Below are 15,982 nucleotides of genomic sequence, written 5' to 3' on the forward strand. Positions count from 1 at the left end.
TCTTCGATCTCGCTTCATTAATACTGGTCGTATCTCGTCACCGCTAGCACCGATGCGTTCCTTGGTCTTTCTAGACTCTACGGACACCACTTTGAACGTGTGTAATAAAAGGTTTCGCGATGCTACGACGCTTTTACCGTGGGCATGGTCATGGCGGCCAATTGTACTTTCCGAGCCTGTGTTCGGACCTCCGAGGCTGAATTTTCGTTTCCGAGCCGCGATGTTGGTGTCAAACGTGAGCACGCGTTCCGTAGAAGACCCGACGACTGTAGTTTGCCTCGGATCGAGTCGATAGTTTACTGTAGGAGCACTGATGCGACTTCCCGCACGAAAGCAGTCATTTTCGTGTTCGATATTGCTCACGGCTTCATCATTTGCTACCACAATTTGCTTTTTTGTTCTGAAGCGCTCCCTCGGGTAAAAGGAACGTTCGCTATGCGCGCGCGATTATTTTAATTCATTCATCTCGTGCGGCGCGCGCCTTCGCCGGAGCGGCTGGTCCTTTAAAGGCTCACCAGAGCGCGAGCAAGACTTCAAAGAGCTGCCGCTCGCTCGTAATTAGAAAACCATTATAGGTACGTACAACTATCAAATTGTTGGGGAAGGGTCTCGCACCAGGTAGGACTGTTTGTGTGTCAAATTTCTTCGAGATAGCAAACGCAAAAGTTGTTTTATCGTAAAACCGCTCGGAGAACTCGGCTGATTTCTGGTGTTTTTTCTGTTTTTTTTTTTGCGCGTTCTTTTTGTAGTGTTAATTCTAAAAGAGGGATGCCGTAAGTATCGCCTAATACCTCAACAAAAAACAAAAGTCCGAAGAAAAAAAAAAACAAATTTTCTCGGGGGATTGAACTAAGATCCTGCTGTGTACGAAGCGCACATCTTACCCACTGAGCTAATCCACAGCTTTTTTTTTTTTTTTTTTTTTCTTTATTGCATGGTAGGTACAAAAACATTCATGTCATTCTAACAGCACTGCACAGCTTTTTTGCACGGCGTATTAAAAATCACGCATTTCGAGGAGTGATTTTAAAATACTAGTCCACTCCGGCTCAGGTTCACAGTTAAAATACACACTCTGTACTTGTTTTATAAGGTTGAAGAAATATATCCGCACTTCTTTTGCGTCGAGGTCAGCATGTCGAACAGCCATACGTGATCTCCAAATGCTGCACAAAGCTAACAACATAATCATGTCATAAGGGACTTCATTATCATTATCCACTCTAAGGAAACGTATCCCTGTTGGGGTAACAGGTAATTCTTTCCTTAGAGTGCGTTGGAGGACATCCCAGAAAAATACCGCGTCCCAACAAAAAATAAACACATGTTCAATAGTCTCAGGTTTTTTACATAGAAGGCAATTTACCGACCATGGCACATAGATCCCTCTTTCTTTAAGCCAAACCTTAACTGGCAAGGTATTCGTGTGTAATTTATGAAAGAAAGTCTTAACAGCCGCGGGAACACACATCCTTTTTACACGTCTAAGCACATCGTGGCCATGTTGGGACACACCTCGATACAAGGGCATAGGGAAAACACTCACAACTAAATCGCGATAGAGCGGTTTTTTACTGACATCACAAAGGTAATTCAAAGAAAAACGTGCTGTCAGAAACCCCATCGTGTCAACAACTTCTTTCAAAAAACCAGTGATTCTTGTTGGCTCGCCGCCATGAGAAGAAACAAGAAAAGATGGCAAATGTGGTGACACTTTTGTTTGAATCAGTGTGCGAATGAACGGGTGTTCCTGGTCTCTCAAAAAAAAGAAGCGCGACACAAGTTGCTTGACAAAAAGGTGGGAAAGCCCCACGCCACCGTTACAAACTCGATGAAAAAGATTGTCTCGTCTCATCGGCTCATACTTCGAGTTCCAAATAAACGTGGCGAAAATTCGATGAAATTTTTGAACATTGGTTCGCGCACAATGGATGACCTGAAGAACATACCAGAGCTTCGCAATCAGAAAAACGTTACAAACAGTCGCTCGGGCAAAAATGGACAGCTCGCGTTGCTTCCAACGAGAAGCACGCCTGTCCAGGTCGGTAGCGACACCCGACCAGTACGTTTGGCTATTCCGGAAACTTTGCAATGGCACCCCGAGGTACCTGCACGGCACTGTGTCCCAGCATACACCCTCAAATTCTGAGGGTGTAGTGGCCCAAGCACCATGCCAGAAACCACGGCACTTTTCCCAGTTTATAACAGCACCAGTAGCGTGGCAGAACCTTTTAGCCAAAGTTATGACTTCGGTAACGCTTTCTTTGTCCCTACAAAAAACAGCAATGTCATCGGCGTAACTCATTATTTTTACTTCTGCATTATAAAATTGGAAACCTCGGACGCGTTGACTATTTTTTACGCTTAAACAGAAAAGCTCTAAATACAAATCAAACAAAAGGGGAGACATAGGGCAACCTTGTCGTACCGACTCTCGTACGTTAATAACAGAACTGAGCTCTTTGTTCACTATAAGCCTTGTTGTACAGTCCTTATAGGCCATCTTTACACCTTTTAGGATGGCGTCACCAACATTGACATGACTCAAAACATCAAAGAGTACATCATGGCTAACACGGTCGAATGCCTTATCTAGATCTATCTGTAGCACTGCAACCTGCGTGGTGCTGTCACTGCAGGCCTCCAGGACGCTACGAGCCACATGCACATTTGTCAAGATAGTCCTCCCCTGTATCCCACACGTTTGATGCTCGCTTATTATCTCACATGCGACACCTTGAAGACGACGCGCCAGAATTTTCGCGAAGATCTTGTAATCGGTATTGCATAGCGTTATTGGGCGATAACCGGTGACGCTGCACAGTTTCACGGGGTCATCAGATTTCGGTATCAGGACAGTGTAGGCACGAGAAAACGAAAAGGGCAAACATTCTCTTTCATAGGCAGTATGTATGACGTTCAAAAAAACACTAGCTATTAGGCTCTTAAAGTTCTTGTAAAATTCTGCGCCCAATCCATCCGGTCCCGGCGTCTTAGAGTTCGGCAGGTCGTCGATTGCGCGCTCCACTTCTTGGATCGTAATTTCTTGCTCAAGCTCTTCGCGTTCATCATTCGATAGCCTTGGCAGTTTTTCTAAAAGCTGGGCATAAATGTCCGTATGACACCCTTGCGTTTTGTTAGCAAAAAGCTGTGCGTAATGCTCGAGGAAGGCCTGTGCTATTTTCTCGGGATCCGTAGTAATCATTTGCTTGAATTCAATTTCGGCTATTTCGTTCCGAAGTGCGTAACGCTTCTCGTCTGCCAAGGCACGCTTAGTGGGCTGCTCGCCCATTGTGTATTTTTCTGCACGGGCGCGCACTACTGCACCACGATAGCGCTCGCGGTGGAGCTGATCTAATTTTTCTCTGACATACTCGACGTCTTTTACCCCATTACCGGGTCTTTCGCACTCTGCTTTACATAGCTCTATCAAGTTCTTGTTTAAACTGCGTTCCTCACACCGGGCGTTGTACGAAAGAATTGATGACCTCTCAATGGCGATTGCCTTAATTTCTTGTTTTGCCAGTTCCCATTTCTCCAAAACGTCCACTCCCGGCTCTTTAAAAGCATCTTTCAAAAACTGTTCTACATTTTTTAGAAAGACGTTGTCTTTCAGAAGCTTTATGTTTAGTTTCCATAAGTTCCAATTAAACTTTTTCTTTTCAGGTGCTCTGTCGCCTATCGTCGCGATAACCAGACTGTGGTCTGAGAAAAAGACTGGAGTGACACGGTACTTTCCTAAATGTTCTGCTAGAGGGGCAGAAACATACACCCTGTCCAAACGCGCACTGGACGACGCTTGAAAATGGGTAAAGCGCATTTCCTTCTTCGCGTTTTTTACAGTGCCCACATCAATCAGGTCGTAATCCTCCAACATTTCGCCCAAAAGTAGTTCACTCTTATCAGCGTTCCGTCTTATTGGCGATCTATCCAACTGTCGTACAACACAATTAAAGTCACCCACAAGGACTAGAGCTCTATCGCAATCAAGATACCGACGTAAACCGCCAAAAAATAAAACGCGGTCAGTGGTCACATTTGGGGCGTAAATGCAAATAAGCCTGAATTGATTTGACGTTAGCACAAAATCACACATAATGAAACGTCCTTCAGTGTCCGTTGTAACGCATAACTGCGACAACGGTACCGACTTTTTCAGAAGTAGGAAACACCCTGCCGAATGACCAACTGCATGCGTCACACAGATTTCGTAGTTAGGCATGAAAGGTCTGACTGCTTCCTCTACCTGTTCCGCCTCAGCCAATTTAGTTTCTTGCAACGCCAAGAAATCGGGTTGCTCTTTCGACAATAATCGCTGTATTTGGTACTGCTTTTTTCTAGTGCATAAACCACGAACATTCAGCGTTGCAACTGTAATGGCTGATTGGGACTCACAAATCATGTGCTGTGCTTCGGTGCAGACACTAAAAACCTAAGCAGTCAGGGTCCAAGTTGTCTTGATGCAGCAATCTTAAACACCAGGAAACCAGGCAAAGAACGCCTTACTTGCTTTCCCTGCGCCGACGTTCCTCTTTAGGATCGTTGGGCGCGGGCTGGTAACGCCCCTTCTTCGTGCGTTCCATCCAGGGGTGTAGTTGGCGTGCTCCGTTTCCTGCTGCCGTATCGTCATCGAAGGCTCGTTTAGTTGACTCGCTGGTGTCGTCCATATCTGAAGGTCCGTTGGTGCTTGCGTCGTTCGATTCCTTGTCTGCTCCGGCATCAGAGGGTTTCACGTCGGCACCGCTGGGAGGTGCGCCTTCCGGTTGACCTCCGTTCTCTCTCGCTGCCCCCAAGGAGCTGCTTCCTTCACTCTTGCGTTCTTTGGCAGGGGTTGAAACTTCTGGCGCCAAGCCCTGGGTAGTACGCTCCGCTTCCTCGGCATCCATGGCGTGGTCATTGGTCTCGGCCTCGGCCGTCCCGGCCCCGCTGGCCACCCTGGCGTACGACCTGACACATTCGGTGCCATAATGCCCGAAGCGAAAACACTCCGAGCACTTCGGCGCCCTGCATTCTCGTCGAATATGACCTGTGCGCTTACAGCGTAAGCACAAGGGCGCCCGACCAGGGATCACAACAAGTACGTTACCACCTTGGATCCGAAGCTGGTGTGGCATGGTATCGGCCGTGCCGCCTTCGTTCAGTGTCATCCGCGCACACCTTGTCGTTGATTCGATCCCTTGGAAGCCTTCAACATTCCACTTCTCCCGGCTCACTTCCAGGACCTTGCCATACGGCTCCAATTCCTTACGCACAACGTCGTCCGGCACATCATACGGGATCCAGTGGAGACGAAGCCGTACCTCCGTGATGCTGGGATCCACGACGAGGCACCGAAGACCCTTCACCTGCAGTTCCTTGGCGTCCACGAGTCGTCTCTTTGCTTCTGCCGTTCGAAGGGTAGCCATCCAAACATGATTCATTTGGTACGCACCAAGTGCTGCGATGTCGCCGAGTACGCCGCACCTGGCCATCTCTTGTCGAAAATCCTGGATACGGTAGGGGCGCCCTTTCAAATCGCAATGCAGAAGCACCGATGTTTCACTCGTAATTCCTGTAGGCATCTGTGGTAAAACAATTTTATAGTCATCGTTCGTCGATTCACCGGAGTGATTAGAACCGCGGCCAGCAAGGGCCGTTGCAGACGCTTCCACGGAGCTCATGTTTCGAACGTCTTGCACGTTCGGCGCGCGCGCTCCAGCTAATCCACAGCTCGGAATAGGCGTGTTTACAATCCGTTTTATACGAGACCCAATAGGCGACTACTGCCGGCACTTTTTCCCCCTCCGGTTATTCTGCCGGCTGCCGGCAGAATAGACACTTCCTTCATTAATACTGGTCGTATCTCATCGCCGCTAGCACCGATGTGTTCCTTGTTCTTTCTAGACTCTATGGACACCACTTTGAACGTGTGAAATAAAAGCTTTCGCGAAGCTACGACGCTTTTACCGTGGGCATGGTCATGGCGGCCAATTCTAATTTCCGAACCTGTGTTCGGACCTCCGAGGCTGAATTTTCGTTTCCGAGACGCGATGTTGGTGTCAAACGTGAGCAGGCGTTTCGTAGAAGACCCGACGACTGTAGTTTGCCTCTGATCGAGTCGATAGGTTACTGTACGAGCACTGATGCGACTTCCCGCACGAAAGCAGTCATTTTCAGGTTCGATATTGCTCACCGCTTCATCATTTGCTACCACAATTTGCTTTTTTCTTCTGAAGCGCTCCCTCGGGTAAAAGGAACGTTCGCTATGCGCGCGAGATTATTTTAATTCATTCATCTCGTGCGGCGCGCGCTCGACGGAGCGGCTGGTCGTTTGAAGGCTCACCAGAGCGCGAGCAAGACTTCAAAGAGCTGCCGCTCGCTCGTAATTAGAAAACCATTATAGGTACGTACAACTATCAAATTGTTGGGGAAGGGTCTCGCACCAGGTAGTACTGTTTGTGTGTCAAAAGGGTACTAATAAGGAAGTGTGTTTTTACATTGAGACAGCTCGTCTGAAAAATTGTATTCTTGGCCTAATAAAGACTGAGGTCTCAAAAAGAAATGAGCTGATTCTTGTTTTTCTGGCGCAGTGAAGACTCGTTAAATGTGTCACTTCTTTTTTATTTATGTCTTCAGGCCCCTGCTGTCCACCTCGGGAAAAGGTTTGTTCCTGCAGAGCTTTTTGTATACATGCCCCTAGAGTACAACTGGCCCCACACTCTTTATTTTCCCCCCTTGTGCTTTTTCTGGTGCAAGATGAGCTCGACTGAAGCATGAGTAACCTTCTAGCTTGCTACCTGTTCAGTTTGAACCCTCAAGCTAAGTCCGTTTTCACTTGACGGCCAACATCTGAACGCAGGCGCTGTTTCTACCTCGAAGCAAAACTACGCCCTTTGCCTCAGTTTCACGTCCATTCTTTTGTTAGGGTGGTCTTTCCCAGAGACGGTGAGGACAAATACAGGTCTGCGCCGCAAGAGGGACTCCACAAATCACTTTTGAGCTTTTTCTAGACATGCCGCCACAGTACAACCGCTCCCACACTCCTATATTCCCCCCTTGTGCTTTTTCTGGTGCAGGATGAGCTCGACTGAAGCATGCGTAACCTTCTAGGTTGCTATCTGAGCAGTTTGAACCCTCAAGCTACGTCCCTTTTCCCTTGACGGCCAAAATTTGAACGCAGGCATGGTTACTGCGGGATACCAAAAGTCTGCCTTTTGTCTCCGAGGGACGTTCATTCTGTGTTATGGTCGTCTTTTCCAGAGACGGTGAGGACAAATACACATCTGTGCTGCAAGAGGGCCTCCACACAACCCTACAGAGCTTTTTGTAGACATCTAGAATAATTAATCATCTTCATAAATACCGACTAATTTCTGCAAACCAATATGGATTTCAGAGAGGTAAATCCACTGAGTCAGCTTTACTTAACATTCGAGGAAAACTTATCAGCAATATAGAAAATCAATCCTACACTATAGGCATCTTCGTAGATTTCAATAAAGCTTTTGACTCTATCAAGCATAATATTCTCTTTGATAAACTGCCACACTACGGAATTAGAGGCATTTCACTTAAACTATTGCGCAGTTATCTGACAAATCGTAGCCAGTTTGTGGTAGCTAATAGTATAGAATCGGACACTGAACATATAAAATTTGGTGTTCCGCAAGGATCAATATTAGGACCTATACTATTCCTTCTTTATATCAATGACATTGTTGCTATCCCCCATACGCCAGACATAGTACTTTACGCCGATGACACGAGTGTTTTTTTTTCATCCAGGGACCTATCATCTCTTATTCCTGTCACAAACGCATGGCTCAAAAACTTATCGAAGTGGCTTGATGCGAATCAGCTGCTTCTAAATGTTAACAAAACAAAATATATTGTTTTTTCCTCAATTAACAGACCAGTTAACCTTACTACCGAAATAGTATTCCAGTCACGGTCACTAGAAAGGGTTACCGAATACAAATTCTTAGGCATACATTTTCATGAAAACCTTCGCTGGACATGTCATGTGAATTTTGTGAAGCGTGACATCGCACAGTCTATTGGCATGCTGAATAGATTTCGTGCCTTATTACCAATGTGGCTAAAACGTCAGCTCTATTTCACTACTGTTCATTCTCGACTGCACTATTGTTTACTTGTCTGGGGGGTTACATCTAAATGTAATATGACTAGTTTGTACTTAATGCAGAAAAAAGTATACGATTTATTGAAAACCTATCAAGCCGCGATCATACATTCCAATACTTTGAGAAACATCGTATCCTGAATATTGAGGCACTGTATAATCAACGATTGTCTGAGGTTATATTCTCCCAAGTTAAAACTGACCGTGAATTATTCCTTTCTACATATACGAATACTGATACACACTACAATTTTAGAAATACAAACTTTATAAAAATCAGAACCAGAACAAATTACGGTACGCAATTACTATCTTGGCAGATTCCCAATCTTCTCAACCTCCACCCTGGCTTGATCGATATAATCAATCATAATTCAAACCTCTTGACTTTCAGAAAAAAATCAAAAACAATATTTTTTACTTTCCGCATAATACTGTGGTCTTCTAAATTATGTGTACAGATGTAATTGTAGTAATGTAGTTCATATATTTTTGTTGCATGTTGCGAATTATTTATTTTTCATTGCAAGAGCGTATGTAGTGTAGTGATCTAGTTACTGCGTATTTTTTGTTTTTGTTTATGGTTAACTATAGCACTCTACCACTAGTCTGCCTGCTGCATCTGCTGCATCTGCTGCAAGTGTAGTCTGGTGCTAGGGGCCTGGTCAGGTGACTTACTGTCACCTTTTGCCTCAGCACCATGACAATCCTGTATTGTCAAAAGTTCCAATAAACAAACAAACAAACAAACATGCCCCTACAGTACAACTGGCCCGACACTTTCTATTTCGTCCCCTTGTGCACTTTCTGGCGCAAGATGAGCTAAACTGAAGCACGAGTAACCTTCAAGCTTGCTACCTGTTCAGTTGGAACCCTCAAGCTACGTCCCTTTTCCCTTGACGGCCAAAATTTGAACGCAGGCATGGTTACTGCGGAATACCAAAAGTCTGCCTTTTGTCTCCGAGGGACGTCCACTTTGCACAGCCAGGATAACGCTGTCCGCAGTCGTGCTGGGACGTCCTTGCTACGGCTTGGCCGACACATTTGTTTTCTCGGCTTCCGTACTTTCCCCACGTCGGCTTGTTTCAAGTCCAGCTACAGCATTCTTGTCGAATGGTACCTGTGAATTCTGAAGGCTTGATGTCGACCTGTATTCTCTGCACAGCCCCCTACGGGGTTCTGCAGAAACCCCCGTCTTAGTAAATCACGTAGGTTTTCAATGAAGTGTGTCTCCACATCTTACGGGGGTGGGCAAGCAACACCGAGGACACAGTCTTCTTGTCTGCAGTGCCTCTTTATTCTCAGACACTACAAAACCCCACGCCACTGTTCAAAGGCTCGAAAAATCAGGACTACCTTCAGCTTTTGCGTTCGTACATAAACTTTGACACCAGCTGTGTTAACCAACCTGGGCTCGTTCATTACAGGAGGAAAGCAAGCACTCGTATCAAAAATGAATCGTCGCTCTAGCACTCTTCGTTTCCTAGACATGAGCAGTACATAAAAAACAGCCGACTCTCTTATTAGGCCAACATTAATGTGCTTTTCTGGTTCAATTATGAAATAATCGCAATAGAACCATTTGTATTTACTGTGCAGGCCGTTTCTTTAATGCAACTTCTCAATTACCTAAAAGAAATGGTAATCTGAAGAGTCATCTTTTTTCACTAAAAAAAAAACAACAAAAAAAAACAGAAAAAACACCAGAAATGAGCCGAGTTCTCCGAGCGGTTTTATTAGGTCGATAAAACAACTTTTGCGTTTGCTATCTCGAAGAAATTTGACACACAAACACTCCTACCTGGTGCGACACCCTTTCCCGACAATTGGATAGCTTAATGGTTTTCTAATTCCGAGCGAGCGGCAGCTCTTTGAAGTATATCCATCCACTTGTGCTCGGGACACCCTCCCCGTTGATCGATGAGTCTCGATTGAGATGAGCTGACACGGTTTCACTGCACACACATGTTCCTATGATGTTGTTTTCACGACCACAATCGATGAATGCACTCCAGCGGTCTTGAATATCCACAGGCGAACGATTGAACTTGGTCGGGCTTGTTAATTTCCGAGCAGAGTCCCAAAACCTGTTTTCGCGAATATAACGAGTTCTAAACTAGCTGGAGCGATGAAATTTTAACAGTGCGTCTAAATTCAGAGCGCGATCATTCGCTGCGAATTAGAACCCTCTAGCTATCGTAGTTTTCTTTATACGAGCATATGTGAAGTCAAAACATCGTACAGTGAAGCCTTACTTACACGTAAACTTCTGTTGATAACTTTCTTTTTAGAATACCTACATCAATGAGACGCGCCTCGAATGTTCCTCGGAACATAATCTTACTCCCTGGTTAAAATAAATGTCCTAGCTAGCCTACTTTCCGAGCTTCGTGCGATTGAATCACCTCCGGTTGCGAGCAAAACACGCGGCAGCCATTTGCTTTTTTTGCAAAAACCAAACCAGAACCACGAATGGGCGGTAAATTTCTAAATACTTGACCTAAATAATTTAAACTTGTTGTGGAACACGGGTCTCGACGACATCGTTTTCAAAAATAAGACGATTCCCGTAATTCTAAGTTTGGTTTTATTAAACCAGGGCTGTGTTTCAAATCTCACCCTAATAAACCCGAGTTACTCGGGCGGATCGTGTCACGTGACAGCAGAAATGAAAGAACGCTGGACGCAGGCAGGTTTCAAAACGCCAGGTGTACAGAAGCTTTACCTCGCAGTATGATTTCGTTAATTTTAAAACACGGCCAGGAATTACATTTTTTATGAATGAATAGATAGATGACCCGTTTCGAATGAATGGATCCATGAGTGCGGCTGAGCAATTCCGACCGGTCGGTAAATCCCGCCACCTGGTGCCTTTTGTTTTACCATTGAAAATATTGAATTTCTGAAATCTATATTACGACCTTGAATTTACGATATCAAATGGGGGACACTTGTTCCCAGCCGCCCCTGGACTGGACAGAGACCGATTTCTTTTCTTGTGTGATGCGAGTTTCGCGAAATAAACGGCGTTTGAAAGTTTTCACATCGAAGCCAGCCATTCGCTTTCCTCACTTTAGGCACCGATCCTTTCTTCGATCTCGCTTCATTAATACTGGTCGTATCTCGTCACCGCTAGCACCGATGTGTTCCTTGGTCTTTCTAGACTCTACGGACACCACTTTGAACGTGTGTAATAAAAGGTTTCGCGATGCTACGACGCTTTTACCGTGGGCATGGTCATGGCGGCCAATTGTACTTTCCGAGCCTGTGTTCGGACCTCCTGTACCACGAGCATAGCCTCGCGGTGCGGGAATAAAAGACGACGACGAGGCAGTCGTTCCTATCTCATCCTGGCGTGCGGTCCATCATCCGTAGGCGCTCGTAATAGAACGATACATGGTGTCAGAAGTGATCTTCAGTCTCCACGCACCATGACTGATCTTCCGCCACCAGAACCGCTGCGGCTGGGAGAGCACGCTGCAGAGAATTGGAAAAAATTCAAGCAGCGGATGGAACTCTTCCTTCTGGCTACAGAGCCCAAGGAAGGTCGCAACCAGCAACAAAAAGCCGCTATCTTTCTGCACGTCGCTGGGCAAGAAGCCATTGAGGTATTTAACACGTTTGGTTTGTCAGCTGAAGAAGCCCAAGATTACGATGTCCTGGTACGGAGGTTCGAAGCCTACTGCCTTCCGAGATGCAATGAGACGTTCGAACGCTATGTGTTCCGAACGAGGAGACAAGAGGAAGGAGAAGCTTTCGAACATTTCTACCGCGATATTCAGCTGAAAGCAGCGACCTGTGGATTTGGCGACCTAAAGGACTCCATGCTACGAGACCAGATCGTGTATGGAACGTCAAGCAAGAAGATTCGAGAGAAACTCCTGCGGAAAAAGGATTTGACTTTAGAAATAGCAGTTGAATGCTGCAAGGCCGAAGAAACAGCCAATGTCCACAACAAAACATGGAATGACGCGGCAGTTAAAGGGTCAAGTGAAGCAGCGGCCAAGGTGGAAATCGTTAAGACAGTCAAGCAGCAGCAGAAAGACAAGTCGAGATGTCGCTTCTGCAACCAAGCTCACGCGCCAAGGCAATGTCCAGCCTACAGAAAGACATGCTCAAAATGCAGGAAGAAAAATCATTTTGCAGTATGTTGCAAGACTAAGCAGTCTGGCGTACATGACGTTGAAGAAACCAGTGAGGCAAGCAGCGATTTTGATGTGCTTGAGATTTTGTCAACCAGCAGCGTGCATTCGGTCGGCAACCGTGACTGGACCGTGAATACTACGATAGAAGGGAAGCAGGTAGAGCTTAAAGTGGACACCGGTGCACAGGCCAATCTGCTCCCTCGAACATTGTTTATGAAGATCAAACAAAAGCAGCGGCCTCAACACACGACTGCAACTCTGCATAGCTACGGAGGTGGCATCATACAACATCTGGGAAAAGTCCGCCTGTCGGTATCTGTCGGCAGAAAACAAGGTTTCATCGATTTCTTTATAGTAAAGAAGGGCAGGCAAGCCATCATGGGCCTGAAAGCATGCGAGCACTTTGGCCTCGTCAACCGGGTCAACACTGTGGAGCACGAGAACCAGCAGCGCCAACAAGTAGAGCGCGAGTTCCCCGGTCTCTTTCGTGGTCTCGGTTGCACAAAGAGAGCCTACAAGATGGTTCTTCGCGACAACTCCACACCGGTGATCCAGCCAGCACGCCGGGTGGCGCACGCGCTACGTGCGCCTCTGAAGGCAGAGCTCGACCGAATGGAGACAGCAGGTGTCATCGCGAAGGCACCAGAACCGTCCGACTGGGTGAGCCCCTTGGTTATAGTACGAAAGAAAAACAACAACTTAAGATTATGCATGGATCCCCGTCACGTAAACAAAGCACTCAAGCGAGAGCATTTTCAGCTGCCTCGGAGAGAGGAAATTGAAGCAGACTTGGCACATGCCGCATACTTTAGCCGGCTCGACGCCAACAGCGGTTTCCATCAAATACCGTTGGATGACAGTACATCTCGAATATGCACCTTCAGCACTCCTTTTGGTCGCTACAGGTTTCTCAGACTACCCTTTGGAATCGCTTCAGCCCCCGAGGTGTTTCAGCGCACTATGAGTTACCTTTTGGATGGACTTCCAGGTGTGCGGGTGTATATTGATGATGTCCTGATTTGGGGCGAAACACGGGAAGAACATGACCAACGATTGCGTGCTGTGCTTCATGCTCTACAAACAGAAGGGTTAACTCTTAACTTGGAGAAGTGCATCTTCGGGGTCACAGAAATCACCTACTTAGGAGATAAAATAAGCGCAGCTGGCATTGAGCCAAATCCAGAACTTGTGAAATGTGTTGCAGCCCTACCAACTCCAACGAGTAAGAAAGAGGTTCAGCAGTTGCTAGGAGCTGTTAACTACTTTGGAAAGTACTTGCCAAACCTGTCAACGCAGACAGAGTCGTTGCGTCAACTTATTCGACAAGACACTATTTTTGAATGGCAGAAGGTTCATGAAACTGAGTGGCAACAACTGCGAAAATTGCTCACTGAGGCACCGGTCCTGGCAATTTTTGATCCCTCTCGACCCACCAAAGTCTCAACAGATGCCTCTGCATTTGCTCTCGGTGCTGCCTTGTTCCAGCATGATGGAAAAGATTGGAAAGTGGTGGCGTACTCATCACGAGTACTCACAGACACAGAGCGTAGATATGCTCAGATCGAAAAGGAGGCTCTGGGAATTGTATTTGGGTGCGAAAGATTTACCGAATTCATACTCGGAAGAAAAATATTCGTTGAATCTGACCATCAACCCTTGATCGCTCTTAAAAAGAAAAACTTAGGCGACCTGCCACCAAGGTTGCAACGACTATTTCTTCGTTTGCTTAAGTTCGAATTTGATTTACAGTTTGTCCCTGGAAAGAAGCTGGTGATCGCGGACACACTCTCCCGAATCTCCGGTGGTTCCCAAGCAGAAGACGACACGACCGACGTCGAAATACATGCAAATGCAGTGTTTTCAACACTGGTAGGCAGCCGGACCCTGGGCAGCCTGCAGGCAGCCACAGCAGGCGATCCCGTCCTGCAGGAGGCAATTGCCAGTTTAGAAGCTGGAACTCCAGTTCGGGGTGAGCTGAAGTCCGTTATGACAGAGCTTTCGGTCATCAATGGAGTCTTGTTGAAAGGAAACAAAGTTGTAATACCAGCAGCAATGCGCAAAGAAATACTTACAAGAATACACCAGGGTCACCTAGGCCTCAACAAATGTAAATCAAGAGCAAGGAACTTAGTCTACTGGCCAGGTATGAATGCGGATATTACTGCATTAGTCAGAAAATGCGAGACATGCCAAATTTTCACCTACAGACACCAGGATGAGCCTCTGCATACACGTGAGGTGCCTGGTCATCCTTGGGGTCGGGTTGGGGCTGACTTGTTCGAACTTGGTCGTAAACATTACCTAGTGGTGTATGACGCGTACTCAAATTATCCCGAAGTGGAGGAGCTTCGTGACACAACTGCTAATGGTGTGATCTCCAAACTGTCAGAAATATTTGCACGTCATGGAATACCATTAGAAGTTTGCACAGACGGAGGGCCACAGTTTTCTGCAAAAGAATTCAAAGACTTCTCAACGCGGTATGATTTTATTCATACAGTGTCAAGCCCTGGGTATCCCCGCTCCAATGGCCTCGCGGAGAAAGGCGTCCAGGTGGTGAAGCGGCTACTCCGAAAAGCACAATCAACAAAAGAGGACTTCTGGCTCGGCTTGCTTAGCTACCGTACGGCTCCGCTGGAAGGCGGTCGCTCTCCATCGGAGCTTTTGATGGGTCGTGGTATTCGAAGCCTGCTTCCAGACTTCTCTTCGGATCCAGCACCGCCTGTTCAAAAGCACACCCAGAACCTCAAAAAAGGACGACATCTAGAGCCGCTGCAGCCAGGAGACACCGTCCGTATCCTAAACGATGGAAAATGGGCTACGAAAGCAACTGTCGAGTCCTACGTCGCTCCTAGGTCGTACAGCGTCGTCACGGAAGATGGCAGGACGTTCCGTCGCAACAGGCAACATCTCCTGAAAGTTGACGAAGATTATGATTCAAGGACAACAGAAGAAAACGACGACTCGGAATCGGAAGACGATGGGGGACCGCAGTCGCCTGGACCAGACGGTACAGATGAAGAGACAGAGGACCAGGAAGCACCGCAACCTCAGACGCAGCAGGGGCCCTCATCACGCCGAGCGGGCAGAAGCAGACAGCCTCCACGGAGACTAAGTTATGATGAGTCGTTCCAGCAAATGCCGTAGTTTTTTTTTTTTTTCTTTCTTCTCTTTTTTTCTCTCTCTTGTCCCTGTTTTTTTTTTATTTTTGACTAGCGTCTTTGTGTCATCTTAATTTTGCACTTTTTTTTTTTAAATGCAGAGAAAAGAGGATGTACCACGAGCATAGCCTCGCGGCGCGGGAATAAAAGACGACGACGAGGCAGTCGTTCCTATCTCATCCTGGCGTGCGGTCCATCATCCGTAGGCGCTCGTAATAGAACGATACACTCCGAGGCTGAATTTTCGTTTCCGAGCCGCGATGTTGGTGTCAAACGTGAGCACGCGTTCCGTAGAAGACCCGACGACTGTAGTTTGCCTCGGATCGAGTCGATAGTTTACTGTAGGAGCACTGATGCGACTTCCCGCACGAAAGCAGTCATTTTCGTGTTCGATATTGCTCAAGGCTTCATCATTTGCTACCACAATTTGCTTTTTTGTTCTGAAGCGCTCCCTCGGGTAAAAGGAACGTTCGCTATGCGCGCGCGATTATTTTAATTCATTCATCTCGTGCGGCGCGCGCCTTCGCCGGAGCGGCTGGTCCTTTGAAGGCTCA

General features: G+C 46.7%; 2 protein-coding genes across 2 annotated transcripts; one reads left to right on the forward strand and one right to left on the reverse strand.

The window, feature by feature from the left end:
* Positions 1 to 4,485: 4,485 nt before the first annotated feature.
* LOC115315019 lies at positions 4,486 to 5,679 on the reverse strand. The gene has a single exon (XM_040213303.2). The coding sequence runs from the start codon at positions 5,658 to 5,660 to the stop codon at positions 4,503 to 4,505; it is 1,158 nt and encodes a 385-aa protein (XP_040069237.1). The 5' UTR covers positions 5,661 to 5,679; the 3' UTR covers positions 4,486 to 4,502.
* A 6,218-nt stretch (positions 5,680 to 11,897) lies between these two features.
* LOC121834112 lies at positions 11,898 to 15,287 on the forward strand. Its single transcript, XM_042287857.1, has 4 exons — positions 11,898 to 12,927; positions 14,017 to 14,236; positions 14,768 to 15,111; positions 15,210 to 15,287. Exons 1-4 carry the CDS (start codon positions 11,947 to 11,949, stop codon positions 15,285 to 15,287), a joined length of 1,623 nt encoding a protein of 540 aa, XP_042143791.1. The 5' UTR covers positions 11,898 to 11,946.
* The last annotated feature ends 695 nt before the right edge of the window (positions 15,288 to 15,982 follow it).

The sequence above is a fragment of the Ixodes scapularis genome, unplaced genomic scaffold (assembly GCF_016920785.2).
Source record: "Ixodes scapularis isolate PalLabHiFi unplaced genomic scaffold, ASM1692078v2 ptg000582l_1__unscaffolded, whole genome shotgun sequence".
Classification (NCBI taxonomy): domain Eukaryota; kingdom Metazoa; phylum Arthropoda; class Arachnida; order Ixodida; family Ixodidae; genus Ixodes; species Ixodes scapularis.